Genomic DNA, 24318 nt, shown 5'->3' on the forward strand with positions numbered 1-24318 from the left:
GCTGGCACGGATCAGGACCACAGGCAGACGAATGGACAGGATCCTTCCAGGATGCTGGGTGAAGGAAGGGAAGCAGGAAATCAGGAAAAGATCTGGCTCGGCCCTCGTGATGCCTCAAATTTATACTGAGTGTGACGTATATGGGATGGAATACTCTGTTTGGTCAATTCTGGCATCTATCTTGTCTGTTCCTCCCCAAAGGAGGGCTCAGGTGGGGCCTCTGTGTCCTCCTGGACGGTAAAATGTTTTCCTCAGAGCTGAGCAGTGTCCTTGGCTCTGCATACCAGTCTCTGGCAGTAACTATAAACATCAAGTGTTATCAGTCCTAGAAGCACACACACTGCATGAGAAACTTGCTGTTAATTTCAGCAAATACAACTACTTACAAGGGACTTAGCTAAAAGCAAAAGTACAGAAACAGAAAACCACCTTTATCCTGGCCCAAACCAGGACAGAATCTCATGGGGTTTTTTCTGAAGTTCATTTTAGATCTCAATTTCGGTAGATAAAGTTGCAGAGTTTTAGGTCTATGTACAGTAGCTTTTAAGGGAGCAAGATTTTTCTGTGTCCTTAGTTCAGTGTACCTTTCTATTTCTATTCTTTACAGGGTGCCTGGAATAACAATTGCTACAGACATCATCTGTGGTTTTCCAGGAGAAACGGATGAAGATTTTCAAGAAACTATGAAACTTGTAGAACATTACAGGTTTCCAAGCTTGTTTATTAATCAGTTTTATCCACGCCCAGGAACCCCAGCTGCAAAAATGCATCAAGTTCCAGCTGCAGTGGTAAGATCCATTTTCTTGTGGCACCCTGAAGAGTGTACCCAGATGTCTTTAAATGCATAAAGCGTGTATGTGAAAATGCAGGTTTTTCTGTAGGACTGTGCTACGATTCAAAGTTTTTTTTCAGTCCAGTAGGTGAAATGTTGTTGAGATGTCTTTAGAGGTTAGCCAGATCACGGAATGCATTTTCATATGTAAATTACTGTTGAGATTGTTGGGAAAGGTAAAATAGTGTTTATACTGAAGTCATGTCTTCTTTCTATCAAATTTTGGTTGAAATAGGACCAAGGTTGGTAGCTGTTTGATTATGCATATTAATTTTTTCCATTTTAAGACACTTGTGACTCCAGCAGTTTTAACCTGTTTGTGAATAATTATGCAAGAGTGCTGACAATTGACCATTTATAATTTTTGATTTATTTGTCAAATATCAAGTTTGCAGGGAACTTCTCAGGACTCTCCTTACAAACTTCTTATAAGCTATGCTTCCTTCAGCCTGCTACTGACAAAACTGGCATTTGATCTTTCAGTTCCCATGTGTTCTCTTTCTTGCTTTCTTTCTATTTTTGACTGAGAAGTGTAACCCTTCCTGACTACCAACATTCTCAACTCATGAGAAAACTCATTCTCAATATCCATGAGGAAAACAGCCTGTTTTGATATGGGAGGTAGATGGCTATCGACTGTATTTTTCTTGAGAGAAATAAATATTTATGGGCAATAATAATAGCAATCACATCTGAAGTTATGGTTTGATTTATTTTTAACAAAATTGAATTTATAATTTTTGTAATTTTGCCACGGTTTAACACTGGCCCGGCAATTAAACTGAGTAACAGACGCTCTCTATTAATCTCTCTCTCCTCCTTCATAAAGAAAGGAGAGAGAATAAGGGAGAGAGACTTATGGGTTGGAAAATAAACTACACAACTTTAATGAAACAGTAATGTTAAATAGGAAAAATTACTAAATATATACAAATATACAGGAAAATGGAAACCACATTCCTTCCCCCTTTTCCCCCAGTAACTCTCACGTCACCACCGAGGCTGCAGGGCAGCCCTGGGAAAGTCCAGGCTGGACTCCTGGAGTCGGCAGCAGTCGGGAACTGGAGGCAGGAACACACAGATATGGGCTGGCATGGGTCAGGACCACAGGCAGACGAACGGACGGAATCCTTCCAGGATGTCAAAGGAAACAAGGAATGGGTGAAGGAAGGGAAGCAGGAAAGGCAGGAAGGGGAGGCAGCTGGAAACTGGAAGCAGGAAATCTGACTCGGCCCTCGTGATGCATCAAATTTATACCGAGTATGACGTATATGGGATGGAACACTCTGTTTTGTAGCGGGAGGAGCCATTCTTGCTCCTGAGGCTCAACGGGCTGCTGGTCTCTTCCAGGACTCCAGCCACCACACAGCGCTTCCAGGGTAGAAGTGTAGCGGGAAGAGCCTTTCTTGCTCCAGAGGCTCAACAAGCTGCTGGCCTCTCCATGCCTCTCACCAGAGTGAGCTGAGGTTATCTCTGTGGGTATGTGTTCCACCTTTATTGGCCCCCTGGCCTTGCTCATGCCCAATAGGGGCCTGTCCTGATCAGGCACAGGTGGACTCACACCCACTCACTGGCAATTCAAGGCACCTGATTTATCTTATTTCTCTACATTCCCCCCCTTTTTTTTTTTTTTTTTCTTCTTAAAGCTTTCCCGGTTTGCCCTAGCTTACAGACATTTTAGCAAACATACAGGATTTTTGCACAGGATTTTTAAACATACACATTTTTTTTCTACTGTCACACAGGATTTTTTTACACAAAAATACACATTTACAAAAATACACTGACACACAGGATTTTTTTACAAAAATACACTTATAACTTACAGGATTTTAACCCTAGCTTAGGCAACCGAATGTCAGCCCAGGCACTTTTTCACAAAGTCTCTCCTGTTTCTGCTCTTCTCTTGGTTTCCCTCTGCTCAGGGGCTTCCAAAGAGAGAATCCTTATCTTGGCTTCCCTCTGTTCAGGGGTTTCCAAACCAAAGAGCTTGCTGGTCATACCTTTCAGGGAGAATGTTAGCCCAGGCATTTTTTCAGCCATTCTTGCTCCTCCCGCTACATTTGGTGGAGAATGCGGGCAACATAAAGAAGCGGCAGTGTGAGAAGCTGGCAACAGGAACATTATCCCCGATTTGAAAAAATGCCTGGGCTAACATTCTCCCTGAAAGGTATGACCAGCAAGCTCTTTGGTTTGGAAACCCCTGAACAGAGGGAAGCCAAGATAAGGATTCTCTCTTTGGAAGCCCCTGAGCAGAGGGAAACCAAGAGAAGAGCAGAAACAGGAGAGACTTTGTGAAAAAGTGCCTGGGCTGACATTCGGTTGCCTAAGCTAGGGTTAAAATCCTGTAAGTTATAAGTGTATTTTTGTAAAAAATCCTGTATGTATGTGTAAAAGTCCTGTACTCAGGGCCCCCTTGATGCTCTTAGCTGAGTGTCCTGCGGGGCCCGAAGAAAAATCCTGTATGTCTGTATTCTGTGCGCCCCCTCGATGCTCTTAGCTGAGTGTCCTGCGGGGCCCGAAGAAAAAATGTGTATTTTTGTGTAAAAAATCCTGTGTGTCAGTAGGTATTTTTGTGTAAAAAATCCTGTGTGTCAGTGTATTTTTGTAAATGTGTATTTTTGTGTAAAAAAATCCTGTGTGTCAGTAGGTATTTTTGTGTAAAAAATCCTGTGTGACAGTAGAAAAAAAATGTGTATGTTTAAAAATCCTGTGCAAAAATCCTGTATGTTTGCTAAAATGTCTGTAAGCTAGGGCAAACCGGGAAAGCTTTAAAAAAAAAAAAAAAAAAAAAAAAGGGGGGGAATGTAGAGAAATAAGATAAATCAGGTGCCTTGAATTGCCAGTGAGTGGGTGTGAGTCCACCTGTGCCTGATCAGGACAGGCCCCTATTGGGCATGAGCAAGGCCAGGGGGCCAATAAAGGTGGAACACACACCCACAGAAAAAACCTCAGCTCACTCTGGTGCGAGGCATGGAGAGGCCAGCAGTTCGTCGAGCCTCTGGAGCAAGAAAGGCTCTTCCCACTACACTTCTACCCTGGAAGCGCTGTGTGGTGGCTGGAGTCCTGGAAGAGACCAGCAGCTCGTCGAGCCTCAGGAGCAAGAATGGCTCCTCCTGCTACACTGTTTGGTCAATTCTGGCATCTATCTTGTCCATTCCTCCCCAAAGGAGGGCTGCAGGTGGGACCTCTTTCTTCCTTCTGGAGGGTAAATGTTTTCATCAGAGCTGAGCAGTGTCCTTGGCTCTGCATACCAGTCTCTAGCACTAAGTATAAACATCAAGTGTTATCAGTCCTAGAAGCACACACTGTCTGAGAAACTTGCTGTTAATTTCAGCAAGTGCAACTACTTACAAGAGGCTTAGCTAAAAGTAAAATTACAAGACAGAAAATCACCTTTATCCTGGCCCAAACCAGGACAAATTTGAATCTCAAAAAAGTATACAATACTGATACATGTTTCAGCTAATTATTCTCTCCACATTTCTATTTCCTTTCAGTGTAATAATCAAAGTCATATGACAATGGTAATCAGTTTAGATAAAGAAAAATTTCTTTCTGTTTGTGTATCCTGGTAGATAAATATGAAGTCAAAACTTTGGATTGGTATTTGTATCCCTTCACTTATACATCTGAAAGCAAAACAGCTTATTTCTGCTGACTCTTGGTATATACCACACATTCCATAGGATGTGCCAGCTGCTGAAGACATAAAGTGAGATCATACTTGACTTCTTCCACTTGCTGTTTAGAGAAATACAGCCTGAGCAATGACTGCTCATTTCTTTTAGGCTGTCTCAGTGGGAACTTAGGTTAAATTTACGTTTTTCTGTTTGACTGAGTGCCATGGAAAGACAGTAAGCAAAGAGCTGAATTATTAAAAGAGCATTAGCTGTTCTGTGGTTAGGAATGTTACTTGGAAAATGGTAATGCCATTTTAATGCAGTTTTACATTCTTTTTTTTTTTGTAGCACTAGTACTTACTGCTTTCAGTGAGTTAGAACCTTCAAAAAAGATGGGGCCTCTAATCCGGGACCGATGAAAATCTGTAATTGATAGATTTTGGTTTTCCTTTTGTTTTTTCTTTGCCCTGGTATCCGTCAAAAATCCTCAGTTATGAGATCCTTTGTTCTTTTATCTCTGTAGAAATTGAGAGTAACTAGTCAAACATCACAGGAAGAGTTTATGCTAATCTCTTATGTTTTATATTCATGTGACTTCTAGACAGAAGCTGATGGTCTGCTGATGCAGCATTACCAAGGACAGGTATTTCATTTGTCATTGCTTACCTAGAGTAACACCTGTATTTCTCTCCCAAGAGAAGGAAGTAGCACCCCTTATGCACTCTTACCCCTTCATCTTCTAATAAACCATTATTCATGTAATCTAAATCTAAATGGGTTTATTTATGTGGATAGGCAAATTAATTGCACATAAAGTGGCATCCATCTGTTATGTGTCAATGTTGGAGTGTACATGTGGTACATTGTATTTCCAGATTGAACTCGTGAGCTTTTATGGGATGTCCATACCACTGTCCTCTGCAGTGAATATGTGTGTAGAGTCTCCTTCTATGAAAGGAATTTTGGCTGTATTATTTAACTGCAGATGCTGAACCAATGAGCAAGTTATTTGACAACTGTGGTTCATGTCTTTTTTCCCAAAGACTGGGTAAGATTGGGTGTATTTGCTAAGTTATTTCAGCTTTAGAGTCCTTCTGCATGGGACAGATCTACTGCTATTTGCAAACTACTCCACTTCAATGAGTTCCACTTCTCCAGCACTCATTCAAGACAGATTTAGTGATCCTGCCCAAAAATCACAGCTGCAATAATAATGTATTTGCCTATAATTTAGGTCTTTTTAGGAAGAACTTACAATTTTTATGGACAGTCAGTAGAGTGTTAAGCATGGTAGCTTTTGTTGCTTTCAGAATTTTTATTGGATAGTTTTGATGGAATTGTAAATATCATTTCCCTTTAGAAGAAAGTCCTCATTTGAGTTTATCTTAATGGAAAAAAAAATCAGTAGGTCAACATGGAATCTTTTCTACACATAGATAATTTATCTTTGAAAGCCTTAAAGGCACTGATATTTTTCTAAAAGGACAGATGTCACTAATCCAGATGGACTGATCTGCTACCATATCATAGGATCATAGAATCATAGAATTGGCTGGGTTGGAAGGGACCTCAGAGATCATCAAGTCCAACCCTTGAACCACTGTTGTGGTTGCTAGACCATGGCACTAGGTGCCACATCCAGTCTCTTTTTAAATATCTCCAGGGATGAAGAATCCACTAATTCCCTGGGCAGCCCATTCCAATGCTTGATCACCCTCTCGGTAAAGAAATTCTTTCTAATGTCCAACCTAAACCTCCCCTGGCACAGCTTAAGACCGTGCCCTCTTGTCTTGCTGAGAGTTGCCTGGGAAAAGAGTCCAACTCCCACCTGGCTACACCCTCCTTTCAGGGAGTTGTAGAGAGTGATAAAGTCCCCTCTGATCCTCCTCTTCTCCAGGCTGAACACCCCCAGCTCCCTCAGCCTCTCCTCATAGGGTCTGTGCTCTAGTCCCTTCACCAGCCTGGTTGCCCTCCTTTGGACCCACTCTAGGACCTCAATCTCCTTCCTGAACTGAGGGGCCCAGAACTGAACACAGTACTCGAGGTGTGGCCTCACCAGCGCTGAGAACAGGGGCAGAATCACTTCCTCTGAATCATAAATTCAGAGAAGACAGTTACAGCTGCAAGCCTTTCTTGTTTCTCCTGGAGAAAAAATGCACACATAGATTCAGACATCTGTCTAAATGGTCTCATCATATCATAACTATCAGTTTGGTTATGCTTATCATGAATGCTGTCTCCACTTTAGAGAAAAGTTAAAGCACAGTTAAGCAAAACTAAGCATTATTTGTTTGGGGTTTTTTATAAGCAGTTGGTGTGATGCTGAGTCACATATATGGAAAACTAGTCAAAGTGTTGCTCAGAATTCAAATGTTAACCCAAAATTCTGTTCTTGGCTTTTACCCCCATTTTATCCACCTGCTGCTAAATACATTGTTTCAGAGATGAATGTGATGCTCTTTCTCTCCAGAGGGCTATAGTGAAAAATCTGACTCTGAAGTGGGCTAACCATGAAATGGTGTTTTGTAGATGATTATAAGGAATCTGACAATTTTTTTTAAAATCTGGATCTCACCATTTCCCTGTTGCATCCAGTAATAAAAGTGATGGTACTGATAATTGTGGAACTCAAATTACAGATTCTAATCAGATAAATATTTTAGTAAGCAATATAAGGGAACATGGTTTAGACTTGTCTGATAGGGATTTTATATTTAGCAGCATTGCCAAGGATCAGAATGCATTAATTCTATGTGTAAGAATTACTCTTTTTTAAAATTAAGGAATTTTAACACCTTATGTTCTTGATAATTTTAATTTGTCTTCTACTTTTTCAGTGTAGCTGTTACTTGTCTGGGGACTTATGAGTAGATAGGAGCAGTATATAATTAAGAGATTTTTTTTCTATAAGCATAGCATAATGCCATGTGCACCTTCTCAGTATTGCCAGCCAGGCGAGTTGTATTTGACCATTTCTGTGGGAGCAAACCAACAATCTTGCACTTTTTTCCTTTATTCTATGATAGCTACTTATTTTTCTTAAATTGCTCTCCTTTTTGCTTTACTCTTGAAGAGTCTTCAAGAAGTTTCCTGACACTTTTTCATGACTGAGGGGCTGCAGCTTCCCCATATCTCTCATCAGCAATTAAATTTCTTCAGGGCACTAGAAATAGGTATTTTGGGGTACTAGTAGATACAGTATGATGTGTAATTGCTCCTTTGCTAGGTGGATACAGGTATGTAGTTCTGAATCTCTAAGCACAAAGAATTGAATCTTCTGTGGTAGCTCATGTCTCTTACCTAGTGAAACTAAATAATTGTCACCAAACTGTCCCAGGCAGATTTAAGAAACACCCACAGTCCTGCATCAGGCAATATTCACTGTCCTGTCCCTCATCAATTTTAACTCCAAGCAGCAGGACAGCAACTGGAGTAGCACTGCTTGTGCAAGAGACACCTTTTACTCCATTCACAACTCTAAAGGTAAGGAAGCACTCCTGAACAGTAGTACCATGAAAGAGAAGACTAGTAAGCTCCCCATTGAGCAGACAGTAAGGAAAGGTAACAATTGAGCCACTCTTGCCTTTGAACATGTGTTTCAGGCATTGTGGGTGGTGATGTAAGACAATGTGCCTAGGGAAGCCAGGGTCGGAATTAGGGCAAAGGAAGAATCCATGTACTGTTTGGGATGGATTTAGAAATAATTTTATAAGAGTTTCATGTACTCTGTGATATACAAGAGAACCAATAGCACTCGCAGGTGAGAGAGTGAAACCTAGGATGGTGTTGATTATTTAATGTGGTTTAAATGCCCAGGAAGATGGGATCATCTCCTTTGTTTCTAATACTAGAGGCATTGCAGAATTAGTTCTCGCCTTAGCTTAGTAGTGGCCAAACCAAAGATGATGCAATGGGGATACATAGGCATATTCTTCTTCTAAAAGTAGGGAGAGATGGACTGATCAGGAGGTGGGGAAAAGGAAACAAAATGTTAGTAGGAAAAGGAACAATGATGTTTATTAAACAGTTCTGCTGCTCTGGTCTACCATCACTACCACTGAGCTCCCTTATTAAGTGCTGTGACTAACTGGTTTTACATGCCCCAGGAATTAGATGCAGCTGTGATAACTACTTCTGGTCTGTGAAGGATGCTTGGGCCCTGACAGCCTTCCCCCAGCACATGCGATAATTCAGGGCATAACGTGCAGAATGTACTTCATGGGTTAGAGAAACCAAAACTTATTAATGTCTGAGTTTGGCTGCCGAACCTCTGTACTACTCTTTGTTTTTTCAGCAGTATGCTTTTATTTACTACTTGCTACTCAGCCAGAATAAAGACCTGAGTGAAGATTTTTATGGCAAGTTTGGGACCAGAGAATTGAAAAGTAAAAGCTGTAGGGGAAGGCAGACCATGATGAAAAATAAATATATAATCCTTTATGTTTGGCAGTGAGCTACTCAAGCATTCCAATTTAACATTTTCCAGCAAATTTTGTACTTTCTCTCTTAGTTTCATTTACGCCATGTTTCCTTACAGTTATTATGTGACATACTGTAGGAAGCTTTACAAACCATCAGTATAGCTGTGATGCCTCCTATCTACAAGCCCGGTTATTCTCTGATGGGATTCGTTTTGATTGATATAGTGGCAAATCAGCATTTGCTCTTTTTGTTATTTTCTGGATTCTTATAAATAGTTTTGCATATTTCCCTCCCTATTTTTCCAGGAACTATGTAAACTGAGTGACCTCTCACAGCCTAGTTCCTCCTTTTTCATTTTTGAAGATGGTCAAAACATATGATTTCTTATCCTCTACCTTAAATCTACCCACAGTGGTCACGATTTGGTGTATAGCCAGAACTGGGAGTTTGTGTGATGAATTCAAAAGAGAGTAATTACCTGTTAGGTTTTGAGGGAGCACAGGCTGATTTTGTGGTACCAGTACATGGACCTAGACAGAGGGTGTTTAGGACCCTGAGGGACCCAGGAGGGGTGGAACAGAGAGGGGTCAGCATTCCCTCCATTACTCTACAGAAGCCAGGCAGAACAGAAGCCTGGCCCCTTCCCACTCCCTTCATCCTTGCTGCTGGGCTGTGCTGGGAGGTGTTGGAGAGGAACCCCTGATACCTCATCAGGTGGCCACATGCTCTGAAGTATCTGAATCCATAAGGTTCTGGGAAGACAGTGGAACCTTTCACACCGTCAGCCCTGCCACAAGAGACCCTTTGACACTTAAATCAGTGATCACCAAGATTGGATTTTGTGTGCATTTGTGTAATTGTTCTTTATCCCACGTGTCACTGTCCCTTCCCTGGTCCAGTAACCTCTTCTGGTTTTAACCTTCCAACCCTTAAGTCTCTCTTCTTTATTCTCCTTTCATCTTCCCCTAGGAGGGTGGAAGTAACAGCGAGCAATTCCGTTCATGGGTTTTTGGTTCCCTGACCACTAAACCGAGACACCTGTGAATAGTTTTTTTTGTGGTTAAGCAAAGCTACTAAATGGAATTTTACAGAAGTTGTAAAGACAGTTTTATTTTAGACTTAGATTCAGCTCAAGTTCAAACCAACTTATGTTATTTGATCAGGTGTTGAAATGAAAATCTGTTTTGTTGTGGAAGACAGCTTATTTTAAAAATAGGTTGTAACCCTTTTGGAAAGCTGTAGATGAACTGCCTATGGAGCTGCTGAAATTTGAGTTCACAGCTGAATCTGGGAATGAGTTAAATTGCAGTCACAGCTGGTTGTGCAGGTTCAGACCCTGCGAAAGGACAAGAATATTTTACTCTAGCTGGAGCCATGGCTCTTAAATCTTGCACTTTAGGCACCTGGCAAAATAGAAGTATTATGCTCCAAGGAGCATGGCTGTCTTGCCTTGTGAAAACAAGTCAAATTCAAAGCTAGAGTGAAATACACTTGGAAAACCAAGTTGGGTATTTTTTTTTTCTGTTTTTTTACAGCAGAAGCTGATTGGAATGAAAGTTACCACAGCTTCCATATGATCTTTATACAAATTCAGTTTGAAAAATTGAGCATCTTAAAGTAAGTGTACAACTATGGGTTCAGCTAGACTATGTTGTTAAGGAAAAGAATTCATGGACGCTGAAAAAACAAAATGTGGAGAATGGAGGCCAAATGGAATGCCAAGACTGCTTTTTTCAAAATGTCATAGTCAAGCCTGAAATAGTAACCAAATCTGCAAGGATTCTGAAAGCACCACTAATGCATGATTTTTTGGGTTTACAATTATAACCATGTACAGTCCACATGTTGACCATCCAGTATAATTTCTTCAGAAAGGTGTAATCCTGTAAGATTTGTAGTGGCTATACACATTCATAAGCAATCCTCCTTCCCACGTGAGTCCATCTAGAAATCTTTGATGGAACTCTGAGATTTTAGTTGCAAGGAAGATGAAATAGCCATCAGAAATTTTGTATGACACATACTCCTGCACTGAATAGAAGGGAAGGAAGGTTCTCTAGTGAAATGAGGCAACCAGGTGCCACTAATTGCCAGGGAGTTGAGCATGAGCTTGTGTCAAGCCCCACCTGTGCTACTTAGGGTGGGCCCCCACTGCGCATGAGCAGGACGGGGGCAATAAAAGGTGAGGCCTGAGACACAAGCTCAGCTCAGCCTGAGTTAAGCCAGCAGAGGGGCCGATTGCTCTTGGAGCAGCAGCACTGATCTGGGCTGGTCAATTCTGAGAGCTATGGGCTTAGAGCATTGCTTGTGAGTGTCTGCTGGAACACCTGGTTGAACCTTGAAGCGCCGTTCCCTAAGAGAGGTTTGTCTTGCTACAGGTTCTGTTTATAGATAAGGCAGAATAGTTTTGATTTTAAGGGAGAAAACAGTTTTTACCTCCAGTATAAATATTGTAACCATCATCTCATCTAATTCCTCCTGAGATTATAAATCTTTTTCTCCAGAAAATTCAGAAGTAAAGAAAAATTGAAATGGAATTCTGTGAAATAGTTTAGTGATGTAATGGAGGTTTTTCAGGTTTTTTTTGGAGGCTTGTGTGGTTTTCCATCCATGTCATTTAAAATCTCTACTTAAAATGTAGAAAGAAATTATTATTTTTTGCCATAATATGAAGACATTATTACTTTAATGTTTGTGATAATTTTCTTGATTAATACAACTGGTAAAGATGCATAAATTATTTTTTCCCTCTGTTAGATAAAAACACGTTACATGGATTCATGAAAATTTGTTCTAAATTTTAGAAAGAATCACTGAGTATACAAAAGACTCAAGAGTATACAAATTGAATTAATTATGAATGTGTAATTCTGCTGTTAAGTGGAGTTAGGAAAAATGCCCAGCATCCTGGACCTTCAAGGTAAACTGCTGAACATTACACATGGTACACTAAGTGACATTTTACATGTATGCATCAAAAATTATTAGAAAATATTTTCTTCCATATATCCAACAAAATGCTGGATAACAAAATGCACATGTATTAGTAGTTAAACAGCAATGAGACTATTTTAACATAGTAATTCAGGTATTTTAGGTCAAAAAGAATAGCTAATGCCCAAATGATTTTGTATGCTTTGTTATTAATGTGCTCAGAGAGGAATAATAGCAGTAGGAGTGAGTTAGCTATAGGAAGCAGAAAAGTTGTCTAGTCTGTGTTGTCACTTCTGCCTTTTCAGACCTTACAGGGCACAAATGCAAGAGCTCAATGAACACCAGTTATGATTTTATCAAGAAATCTGGCTGGTGCACAAGAAGCATTTCAGGCTCATTTCTAAGAAGGTGATGCACTCAACTCAAGGTCAAAGAGAATGGTTCACTGGTTTCTGATCACTTTTTAAAAACTTTTTTGCAGAACAAAAAGCAATCTGTAAAATTTGATAACATGGCAGTTTCAGTGGCCTGGTTAATATCTGTACTGTGGTTATAGGTACATAGATTTCAGACTTTATGGAGTCAATCTCCCTGCAAGGGTCTTAAATGCACCTTCTTTGGAGTAGTTGATACACTTCTCTGGTGGTGTGCCAGGTAACTCTTGGGAAATTAATTTGGCCAGTTTTTATCTTTAGCTAAAGTGCTCCCAAGTCCATTCTGTTTTATAAAACTTTGGAGTTTGGAGTGATCCAAGGCCTTTGTAGTTCTGAGATCATAGATGTAATGTGAGAGAAAAGGAAAAACAGCTTTATTTTTGCTCAGAAAACATTACAAAAGTTCAAGAATGCTGTAACACAAAATGCATCAGATATCCTACTTCAGGAAAGAGCTCCAGTCTCATGGTTTTTGCTCTTTCAAGCATCTTATTACCCTGGAGCACCATTTTTTTGGTACTTCTAGGGAAGAAAACCATGAAAATACTTTCAAAGCTGCTTCATTCCTCCAATGAAGTTTACCAGAGCTACAGCTAGATTCTACATTGGCTCACATAATTTAATGTGGTTTCAACTCTTCTATGTTATGTAATCCATTGTTATGAATGTTATGTAACGCAGAATGTTAATATGGTTTTCCAAAATATCTTGAAAGAAGAACAATGTCACTGTTCCTTGCTACCATGCTGAAGAGCGTGAGATGCTTTATAAGCTCTCAAGTAAGTCAGGTTCCTGTGGCAAAATAAAATTTTATTTTAATTCTGTTCAGCAGCATGTAAAAGAGAAAAGGGAAAGAAGACAATAGGTGAGGGAAGAGAATTTGAAGACAATCATCTGGTTGCCTTAGGACAATTATTAATTGTAACTTTTAATTGTAACTATTCATTGTGACCATGGGTAAAAAGACAAATATTTGAACAGTAACACATACAGATCTCTGTTACTGAAGGAATGCTCATACATTGGAAGGATTTTAAATGATGGAGGCAGAAATACAAGGCAGGACAACAAGGCTGACAATATATTGGGGCTGACACTTTAAAGGAAATGGCAGAATTTGAGATCTGTTGCCGTATTAGGCTGGAATTACTAAGAACATTGAAGGTGAAAATAAACCTTTTAAAACTGAAAGTAAAGTCTAAGGGAAACCAGTGATGGCTTCATAATGAGTAATCTGGTTCTTCCGTTCCTAGATAAAAATCACACAAGACAGAAGTAAAAACACCAAGAAGGTCACCACCTCCTGGCTTTGTTGGTTGACAATTCTGGATATATTCTAAAAGAATCCTTTATTGTTGCCATATCTTAAGCATATAATATGCATCTCAGGTGACCAGTGTCCTTTAAAAGTAAGACCTCAAAAATCTGAGCCCCAGAAAATGAGAGAAAGGAAATAAAAGCTTTTGGGCTCCTTGTTTTCCTCTGTCCTGTCTAGAGATGGAGAGGCCTGCTTTACTGTATGCTTTACATTGCTTACAGGTGAGCTAAAAAATTCTGCCTATTCTTCATGTGAAAAACTTAGTACTGGTAACATATGGCTAATGCCTTCTGTGGGAGTTGAAGAGGTTACCAATATAGCAGCATGAATTCTTTGTCCTTTTCTTATTCTCTGTGGTTTGAAATGTTTTATATTTTGTTTTTTCAGAGATCCGAGTTAAGCTGAACTTGGTGTTCTAAAAAGACACAAATTTAGCACTAAGTAACCCTTTGGTTAGCACATTTTTGTTTCTGTTTATTCAGAATCCCTACAAAGGAAATCAAATGCTGTTCAGATGTAGATCAGCTACGCACATACAGGACATCCTGGGGCAACATTTTTTCATGTGCGTCTCTAGAAGTTCCTTTCCATGTTCTTTAGTTTCATGAATTTCCAGCATTTCCTTAGTCAAGAGCATGTGGTTTTGTACAGAAAGGTAGGAAAGAAACTATAATTCCCTGTAATAAAAAGTGCAACAGTATGCTAAAGTGTTGACTTAGAGAAGTCATTTTCATTCTTTATTTTGCCTAGCTGCACCTGTAAATAACATTCTGGCCAAAATCTGAGGGTGAAGGATAGGGGAGCTTCTATTGTATAGTTTTATTGCGTATTATTAAAGTTTTTGAAAAAATAAAATACTTAAAAGCATTTGTGTGTGGTCAAAATTAATTCAAGAGAAGAAGTCTTTGGTAAAAAAAAGCAAGAACTAGATTTTTTTCTGGTTCTAGTGGGATGTTTTTCCTAGAAAATGCTAGGATCTAGATTCCAAACTAAAATGTTTTTTTTTTTCTACTTCTTGCATGATTCTTAAATTCAGGTTTTAATAAACCCTTTTATATAATTATTTTTTTATATATTTAGCTACTCATATAACTCTTTTCAAGTTATCACAGTTCTGAAGATCTTTATTGAAGTATTTTAAACACTTTCACTGTGTGTAACTGTACTACCAGGAAACAAGCTATCATAGGGTGGTGATTGATTTTTTTGGTTGTGCTACCTGATGGTTTGTTTGAGTGTTTGTTTTTTGTTTTTCCATTGGAAATAAGAGGTATTAATGGGGCTAGAGAGTAAGGTTCCATTACTAAGGAAAATCTTTTCTTTAAAAAGGCATGTTAGATTTCTGAGAGCCTATACTAAAAGAAATCTCTTCCATTAGTTTTAAAGTCCCTTAGTAAACTAAGAGAAACATATCCTGTTAAGTGTTATCTATGGTAATTGAATAGAATTATCTTTGACAGAAGTAACCTTGTTACACTGAAAGCAAAATTTTCTGTTCTTGGTTGAATGAAGTAAAAAAATTGTTTTCTTGACTCTTTAGTAGTCATAATTAAACATAGATAGGGAACTCACAGAAGAAGTAATATTAACCTGATATGGCTGAGAAATATCTAGCTATCATAAATTTTAACAAGTATTTAAATTTGAACTTTCTGACTTCAGTTACTGCATCTGAACATTTCACTGAAAATTTTAAAAACGTAGAGAAATTTCCATTTGCATAATCAAAAATTAGTAAATCATCCTATAGTTTCCAGAAGTTAAAATAAATACTGTAGTCTATCTAGTTCTCGGCAAGGTAGAAACATGAACAGACCCTACCACTATAGTTGGAAAACTCCTTTTAGATAAATGATGGCTAAAGACAACAACAATAGTGATAGAAGAGTACAAGCAAAAAGTGTCTTGTTCTTGTGTCCCCTTTGCATGATTTCCTACACAAAATGCTCTGCCTTCCTGACCAGTGAGATAAGTCAGCAATGATTTTGACCTGAGAAAACTTTGAACTTATTTGTGACTCATTCCTGCATTAAAGATGAAGGGTGTTTTCCTGCTCTCCCTGCCTCCCCTCCATAGGATGCGGCTGAGAGTCTGTTTAATAGCTGCTAAAATCACTGAAAGGTCTTTCATTGATTTAAGTAGAAGCTGGATTAAGCAGGTTTTCTCTTTGAACTTTGCTCTTAACAGGAGGTTTTTTCCCTTTGTCTTGGCATTAAGTGGCATACCACCTATTACTTTTCCACAACCAAGACAATGAGAGTATTAGCATCAAAAGAAATTGAAAAATAATAAATTATTCTTCTTTAAATGGACTTCTGTTAACCTGATCTGCTACAAAGCAGGACTGTATGGACATGTTATAATAGTAGACAAGTCTTTGCAAGTTTGTAGCCTAATGTTCAGGGTTTTTTTATTTGTATTCCAACACATTTATGATTTATTGTGCAAAAATTAAACCAAATCTGGGTTGTTTACACATTCCACAGATATTCCATAGGTTCCTGTTTATTATTTATTAAGGATATGTTCTTAACATCTTTAATATATATGTTAATTATTTCCTGTGGTATTTAATATCCTTAATCTGCATATACTGGTCTTCGTAGTTACAGTTCCATTAGCAAAGTAGGGAGGGAATGTGTTTGTACTTGCATACAGCTTTTTAAATCAGGTACTCTCTTTTTTTTTTCCTACAACTTTTCTTATACAGTGTATTTATTAATATTACTTTTCAGAAAAAACAGAGAACAAAGGATCTGTCCCAGCTGTTCCATTCATACAATCCATATGATCATAAGGTAAGAAAAAAATCTACTGTCTATGTTTGTTCTTGAGAATATTTGCAAACAATTATGATAACTGTATTTCATGTTTAATGCAAAAGTGAGAGAAAATTATAAAATTGAAAGTGCTGGGGTATTCATGTTGCTTAAATTATTCTACTGTATAAATGTTTCTTTGCTTCTTCAAGCCAAGCTTGAGAAGCTGCATTTTGTGCTCTGTGAATCTCACAACTCACATTAACCTCACAGAAATGTAATCTATAGAGTGGCACTAAATCCTGCAGGGTGACCATATCCAGTATCGGATTCCTCTCTTTTTTCTCTCTATTTAGAAACTCTATTGCCCTTGAGTATGTTGCTTAACATGTTGTGTCAATTAGGCCCCAAGATACATGATAGTAATGACTTACCTATTGATTCTGGAAGAGGCTGCTTTACTAACAAGCCTGATGGTTGTCTAAGAGAAGGAAAAGAAATACCCATCAACATTATTATTGATTCTTATTTATAGTCTGGGAACCCCAGTAAAAAACACTCTTGTTTATTAAACCCCATGATAGAGGATAAGAAAAGAATGTGTGAACACATGCATTTATGCATGCAACTAGCTACACACATATATAAAAATGTAATACACAGTGTAAATATTAATGGATGAAATTTAACAGGTAAGTTGTTGCTATGAAAGTTCAGTAGTTACCAGCAACTTGAAAATTTACAGTTTTAAAAAACATGGTCAAGTAGTAGGTATAGATAGACTGGCATTATTTACAGGAGTTGGTAAAGCAGATAATTAGTGGCCTGTGATGGCTGAGAAATATGAAAAATAAAGGAACTCAATGTGACAGCATTTTGAATGCGATCCTTGCTTTTTGATTTGAGGCATTTTAAGGTAAATGTAATAGTAAATCAATTAAGATATAATAAGGAAAAGCAGTTTATAAACTAGGAGCTTTGATATTCCTCTTCGTGTCTAAAGTCTCCCATGTGTAACACTTCTAATCATAGTACAGGGAAATTCCATTATTTTTTTAATAGCACTTTTAATGGAGCTTGGTCATTTTTAACTCCTGATGCCTTCCTGCTGATACCTTCTGTGGCATTTTATCAAGGTATCCTCAAATGATTTTGGCTTCAGTTGTGAAGACTTGTGTGCTTTTTACAAATTAGTCATCAGGTAACATGGAATTGAGTATAAATGCTTAGATATATACCCTTTTGATCTTTGTTTAATAACCTTTAATAAATCATTTAAAGTAGTAAAATTCTTTGGTGGGTGATTTTTGAAGATCAACTCTTTTGTTGCTTCCATGCACATTCTGCATGTACGTCTAAGAGTAAAAGGGGAAAAAAGGACAAATGCAAGTGTATTAAAAAGATGGCCTTATTTTCCTTTTGACAGTGAACATTTACCTTCCAGTAATTAATTCCTGTTTGTGGTGGCTTCAACAGTTTTATTGCAGATTGCTTGCTCTGTTCTTTTAATTTCCACCTCAGCTGTCAATATCAAAATTGTTGCGGTCCAGGAGGAGTTTTTTAATTTTTATGTTAGATCTAAAAGTATTCAATATTAGTTGAAAATGCAGTTATTGCAAGTGGAGGTCTGTATGAGATTATTCTAGTTCTGGTTTTCCTGATTTGCATAGCAAATTTTTGGTTTTGCTATTTTTGTAGATTATTTTCAGTAATCGTAAAAAACAGATTTTATGATGATCTTGTGAAAGTGTGGTTGATGCAGGATCGTGGCATGAATTACGTGAACTGAAGTCTTCTGGAATTGTTAGCTGACTGATTTAAAAGGTTTTTCTCTGAGAATCTTTTTAAAGTAGAAAAGTCATAACCATAAAGGATAAGTTGGAACTTGGTAGTGGTAGTAAAAACAGTTGAACTACAGTAGTTGTAATAGTACTGTTTAGCAAGATTTGGTAGTACTTCATCTTTTTGTGGTGGGATATCACATAGAAAAGTTAATCAGAAAATGTTCTCCCAAGCTTGTGCTTCACTCACTAAACCAGAAAATGATGGTTTGATGGCATAACTGCAGTAACTTTTCTGATCTTATTATTATTTATTCTTGGTTAGGAGACCAGTAGCTGTAACTGGAAATTATACCTCAATATATATTTTCCCTATCTAGTGCAAGTCACTGCATCCTGAAAGACATTTTGGATATCTGTAGTTTTGCCAAGGGGAAAAGCCACCTCTTTCATGGAGGACAAAAGCAAGGATTTCCTTTTCCTTCTACTTCCACATGTGGAGTCATGTCTTCTACCTAGTGAAGCCTTAATTCAGCAGAAGAGAGAGCAGAGCTTTTAAGTTTTTCTGTGAAAAAGCAATGAAAAAGTGGGAGATATTCTGCCTCAGCTGAGAGCAGAGGAAGAACAGTTAAGCTCTGGTATTTTTTTAATGCCTAAATATGTACAGTGTACCATCTAGTTGCTCTTCTCATTGTTCAGATAAACTAACGCAACTGCAGATCTTAATAATTACACATTAAAAAGCTCACCTGTCTCAGATGCACATTTTCTTGTTAAAAAACATCTTCTAAAATTCATTCTTTCCTAAGCTAAACAATTATTTATGAAATGCTGAGATACATCTTGGTTATAAAAAGCTATCCAGTTCGGTTCTTTACTGTAATTTTTCAAACTTATTTGTATTAGCATGTGTAAAATTACATAGAATTCTATTTGTAGAATAAGCTTTTCCTTGTTACAAATTTTTTTTTTCCTGTGTTTATGTAGAATATGAGTATTCATAGCCCAGCTTTCTTGAGAGCCAAGTTTTGACTGCCTTGTAACTTTTCTTTAGTAAGCAATGGAACAGCTCTTCCAGTTACATGTACAGTTTATCTTTTTCTAGAACGTTAAGAAAAATAAGATTAAAATTACATTCTCATAAATCTGTGCTAACAACGAGCAGTTTTAGTGATTTAAAATTTAAAAGAAGATAGTGTAAGAGTGCTCTTTTAACCCTTGTCTATAATCTAGCCAGTTTGCTACTAGCTTATTTAATGAAAGATGACGTTTGAACACAAGTAGTTTCTGCTGAATCTTTTTTGCCTGTACACTGAGGTTCCACATTGCACACTGGAAGGATTTTGTTCTGTCTGCAGTGGATGCTTAACTCCATTACTGTCTTTCTCCCGAGTTATATTTGCCCTTCAAACTTAGTGACCCCATTTGCTGAAAGCAATGAAGGCAGCTGTGATAGCCGGTTACTTGGTCAGAACAAGAGGTTTCATAGAATCATAGAATTGGCTGGGTTGGAAGGGACCTCAGAGATCATCAAGTCCAACCCTTGAACCACTACCGCTGCAGTTACCAGACCATGGCACTGAGTGCCACATCCAGTCTCTTTTTAAATATCTCCAGGGATGGAGAATCCACTACTTCCCGGGGCTGCCCGTTCCAATGCTTGATCACCCTCTCCGTAAAGAAATTCTTTCTAATGTCCAACCTAAACCTCCCCTGGCACAGCTTAAGACCGTGCCTTCTTGTCTTGCTGAGAGTTGCCTGGGAAAAGAGACCATCCCCCACCTGGCTACATCCTCCTTTCAGGGAGTTGTAGAGAGTGATGAGGTCTCCTCTGAGCCTCCTCTTCTCCAGGCTGAACAGCTCCAGCTCCCTCAGCCTCTCCTCATAGGGTCTGTGCTCTAGTCCCTTCACCAGCCTGGTTGCCCTCCTTTGGACCTGCTCCAGGACCTCAATCTCCTTCCTGAACTGAGGGGCCCAGAACTGGACACAGTACTTGAGGTGTGGCCTCACCAGCGCTGAGTACAGGGGCAGAATCACTTCCTTGAACCTGGAGCCAGCATGCAGAAACTGTCCAAATTCAGCAGCACAGAGCCCTAGTTCCTTTTCTCCTTTTTGTCAGGTGAGATAAGTACTCAGCCTAACCCTGGAGCAGTTGTTTAAAGCTATAATCCTCAACTAATGCTCTGCAGAAACACGGTTTTTATGTATAGTAAACACAGTATAGCAGAACTACTATTCCATTTTCTTGCTCAGCCTTTCTGAGTCAACAGCCAGAGAGAGGGATCTTAGGGCATGTCCATTCATGCCTCTGACAGCACTGAGCTGTTGCTGTGAGAAATCCTCTGAGAGTTGTGCTGAAAACTCAGCTTTGGGTATGTTTCTGCCTTTTGCAACCTGAATCTCTTGCTCAAGAATCAGGCATGATCTGTGAAAAAATAAGGTTATGTTTTGTTGTGTTAGTGATTTATTTTAGCATATAGTGTGTCCAAGTAAGAAATAGAGACAATATTCATGTAATTTGGAAAGAGATTGAGATTTTTTTTTTTCCAAACTCAAAGTACTCAAGACTAAAAAAGGAAAATTGTTTCAATATGTGGTCTAATTGATACAATACTACTAAAATAATTAAGCGTCGTATTTCAAATATTAATTATTAATGTGTTCTGGAAGTGTTAAACACTCAAAATGCTACCCCCATATCCAATGCCAGTGTGGTTGGCAAGTTATCTTGATCTGATGTGAGGCTTCAAAGACTACTGAAAGAGAAAACCAATCTCTGTTTGGAAGATCAGTGCAGTGGTCTTTTGCTAATGGCATATTTGAGCATTATTTGATGATAGTGAAGAAAATCTAATGGCATAGAAATCTGCTTCTTTTTCTTGATTCAACCTCTGGCTGCATTGAGGTTTATGCCATCTGTAAAACAAAGCAAGCTAGCATATAGACAGTTTAGAAATCACTGTTCAAATACTAGGAATTGTTTCAGAGTGTTGTGGAGAATAGGAGAAGAAACAAAGAAAGCAAGAAGGACTTATGTCTCTGTTGAATGGGCTGTATAGAAAAGGGCCTATCTGCTCTTAATTCTATAGCTGATAGGTTTGGATAAAGTACTTCTAATCTTTAATATCATCTTCAGGTATCAACATTGTATTCTCAATTTACTTTAATGTATCTGTCCTTCCATTTTTCTTGTTTTTTTCATGTATATCTTTATGGAGTCCCTTAGAATCCACAGCTGTACTTTTTTATGGCATTGAAGTGGCTGTGAGAGGTACATTGCTGTCAGAGGAGAAGGCTCCAGTGCAGCAGTTCTAGCAGCACATGAGTGTCATGGGAACCCACCTGCAGAGGTGGTACTAGAATTCTTCACTGTTCAAAAATTTAAACTTTGGTATTCACTTTTGTAAGTGTTCCTGTGACCAAGCTCTTGAGCTTGCTTGCTTTTAATTGATTACCTTTCCAGAAGCCCAAGTTCTGGGAACTTCACTAATGGATGTGATAAGTAGCTTTACTCTGCATTCCCTTCTCACTGGAGAACAGTGGCTGGTTTAGCTCATAAAATTGCTACAATCATTCTATGTACTGAATTAATTACTGAAATGTAATTTAAAGTTCTAGATGTTAAACTTGCTATCAATGCTTTTATTTTACCAGAAGACTTTGGGTAAGGTTTTGATTTTTTTGCATGCAGTGAACATATTCCATTTACTTCTCTTCTTCCTTATTCTTGTTTAAAGGCTTGGTGTAATAATGCTTTGATATAATGCTGTGAAGCAGATGGGTGTTTTTTGGCTTTGTGTCTCATAATGAGTATGAAAATGTTCATCTCCTCATCTTCTACATGTTCTTCTGCAGAGCCTTACATATATATACATGGACAGGAAAATCCAACAACAACAAAAACTTTGTTTTGAGATTCATTACAAGTATCATCCTGAAACAATCTAGTGTGTATCAAGTAAGTCAGAGAAGAATGGGATCATGCTTTTCCCAGTTTGTAATGAGTCAGCACTGGCTACAGTTCCATCTTCTCCTATCACTTAAATGCTTGGAAATATATTAAATAAAATAAATTATCCATCCTTCCAAGAATTTTTTGAGGGAAAGCTCCAGATTAAGAGGGTAGTATGGCAACCATCTTCTTAGGAACTTACTTCATCATTTCAAATCTTGGCAAGATTCCAGTGTCAAAAAAAATAATGTTTCCAAGAAGCTGTAGCTTCTTCCTGGAGTTCTGGAGACAACCTCGATTTGATTTGCCGTATCTGAAGTGCAAGATGCCTGTGGGGCCAGTGGCAAATTTAAGGCTTGGTATCTCATGATCCATCAAGATAAAAATGGGGGTTTTATACCTTCTTAAAGGAATAGAAGCATTACAATACCTTTGTGGTAAATATGGTGTTTTCTAATATATTGGAATCAACTAAGAGGTTGATCTATAGAGGCTCTCATTTTAGTTCATGTAAATGCTGCTTTAGATCATGTCCAATTTTTATTTTGCTCTTTCCTGATGCAATTGTGATAGTCATACTTAAAGATCTAGCCTTATAGAAAAAAATAAAGATATGCAAGTAGTTGAAAAACTTCTCTAAAATACAATGTGATTTTTTTTTTTCCCTGAAAATATATTTCTGTAAAATTTGTTACATGTAGCACGCATAAGGGAGGTATTGTTATAAAACACTCCAGGTCGCAAGTACAAGCAGTCATGCTGACAAATACTGCCATGCTTTTGCCCGGAAAAAATACCTGTTTTATTACTATCGCTAATTTTTGCACCTCCTTTAGTAGTGCTAAGCATCATTTATGAGGCATAAGTATGGGAAATAATGCTACTGCATGCCTTTTATTCTTACAAGCTTACTCTTTCTATAAAAGGCTTGCATGGTACAAAACCTTAGAAGAAATAAACTGTCCTTGTTATGTTGCAGGCTCAGACCTTGTTTGAGCATTTGCAGAAAATGTGTAATATAAAGCTAAAAATAAGAACCATTTGTAAGTCCTGTGCAGGAACAGATACTAAATACCAATTCACATGTCAGGCATACAGAGGCAGATGCTTTGTTAATGTACAGCACAAACCCCTTTTAAATCAAATGGCAAGTGCAGAGTTTGACAGATACCATCATCAGTGCAAATATTACTAAACTGATTAAAGAGCTTGCTTGTAGTTTTTTATTTAAAATACACATATTTGCCTTTCAGAGCCTTTCTCAGTCAGAGCCTGCAGCAGCAAGTACTGCTTCTCCTGTTTTTTTGCCTTACAAAGCCTGATGTGTTTCTGGCCATTCCTCAGGGTTAATGCCACGATGTTTATGGTTTCCCCTGCACATCGCATGTTAGGGTCTGTGACCAGAAATTCCATTTGAGAGTACATTGCTCTGGATAGCACTCAGTGGTCTTTTCAGTTTGATTGATGGCTCTGGTTTTGCACCATCTGGCTTCTCATAGGCTGCATTAATCATACTCTGAACAAAGAAAATTTAGACAGGATTTTTTAATAAGTACATGTATATTGAAAAGTGCATATTTATGTATGTGTGTATTTAATTTGTATGTGTTCCAATCATATAAAAGAGAGCAACAGTCCTGTCTTGCACTTTGTATTGGGATAAATAGGTCTCTAAACCTCTACTTATGAATTCCCATATATCAGTTTTACTCTTAGTGTTTTAACTTTTTTATTTTGCTTTCTATCAGCTGATTATAGTCACTGTCTTATTTGCAATGTTTTCTGTTAGGACCGATGGACTTGTCTAAAATAGTAGAATTGTGTTTCAGCTATTTTAAGTAAATCTTAATTTTTCTTTCTGCTGCTTTGGTGTTACACTGAAGTTCCTAGCTTCTTTGTAAAAATAGCTTGAGTTAATGGTTTCTGAAACAATATCATCAGATTTTAGACTCTATATGTATAGAATATCTTAAAATTGTTGTACTTCGCTTCTTGGGGAAAATTTAAGAATCTTAACTGTGCTTGCAGCATACAAAAGTCAGTAATTGGCCATGTGAAGACTTCTGATACAGTTTGACAATAGCATATTACTATATTGTAATCTAGGATTAGCAAACAGTCTCCTAAAATATATATAGGAATTAATGAGCCAATGTGCAGTTTGTAAATGTTCCAGATTTTATTTACAAGTAATACAAAGTTAATTTCCAAGTGAGCAGTTATCTCTGCTCATTTGGTTGATTTCATTCTGTGATGTTTCACA

At 38.0% G+C, this 24318-nt stretch overlaps 1 protein-coding gene across 3 annotated transcripts in view; it reads left to right on the forward strand.

Annotated features, from left to right (window-relative positions):
• The window catches only part of CDKAL1 (CDK5 regulatory subunit associated protein 1 like 1), a 377489-nt gene that overhangs the window by 266640 nt on the left and 86531 nt on the right, over positions 1 to 24318 (forward strand). For all 3 annotated transcript variants that reach the window (XM_030445448.1, XM_030445446.1, XM_030445447.1), the window contains 2 exons: positions 608 to 788; positions 16299 to 16361. In XM_030445448.1, coding sequence (XP_030301308.1) covers positions 608 to 788; positions 16299 to 16361 — 244 coding nt within the window. The remainder of the gene's footprint in view (positions 1 to 607; positions 789 to 16298; positions 16362 to 24318) is intronic.

The sequence above is a fragment of the Calypte anna genome, chromosome 2, assembly GCF_003957555.1.
Source record: "Calypte anna isolate BGI_N300 chromosome 2, bCalAnn1_v1.p, whole genome shotgun sequence".
Lineage (NCBI taxonomy): Eukaryota > Metazoa > Chordata > Aves > Apodiformes > Trochilidae > Calypte > Calypte anna.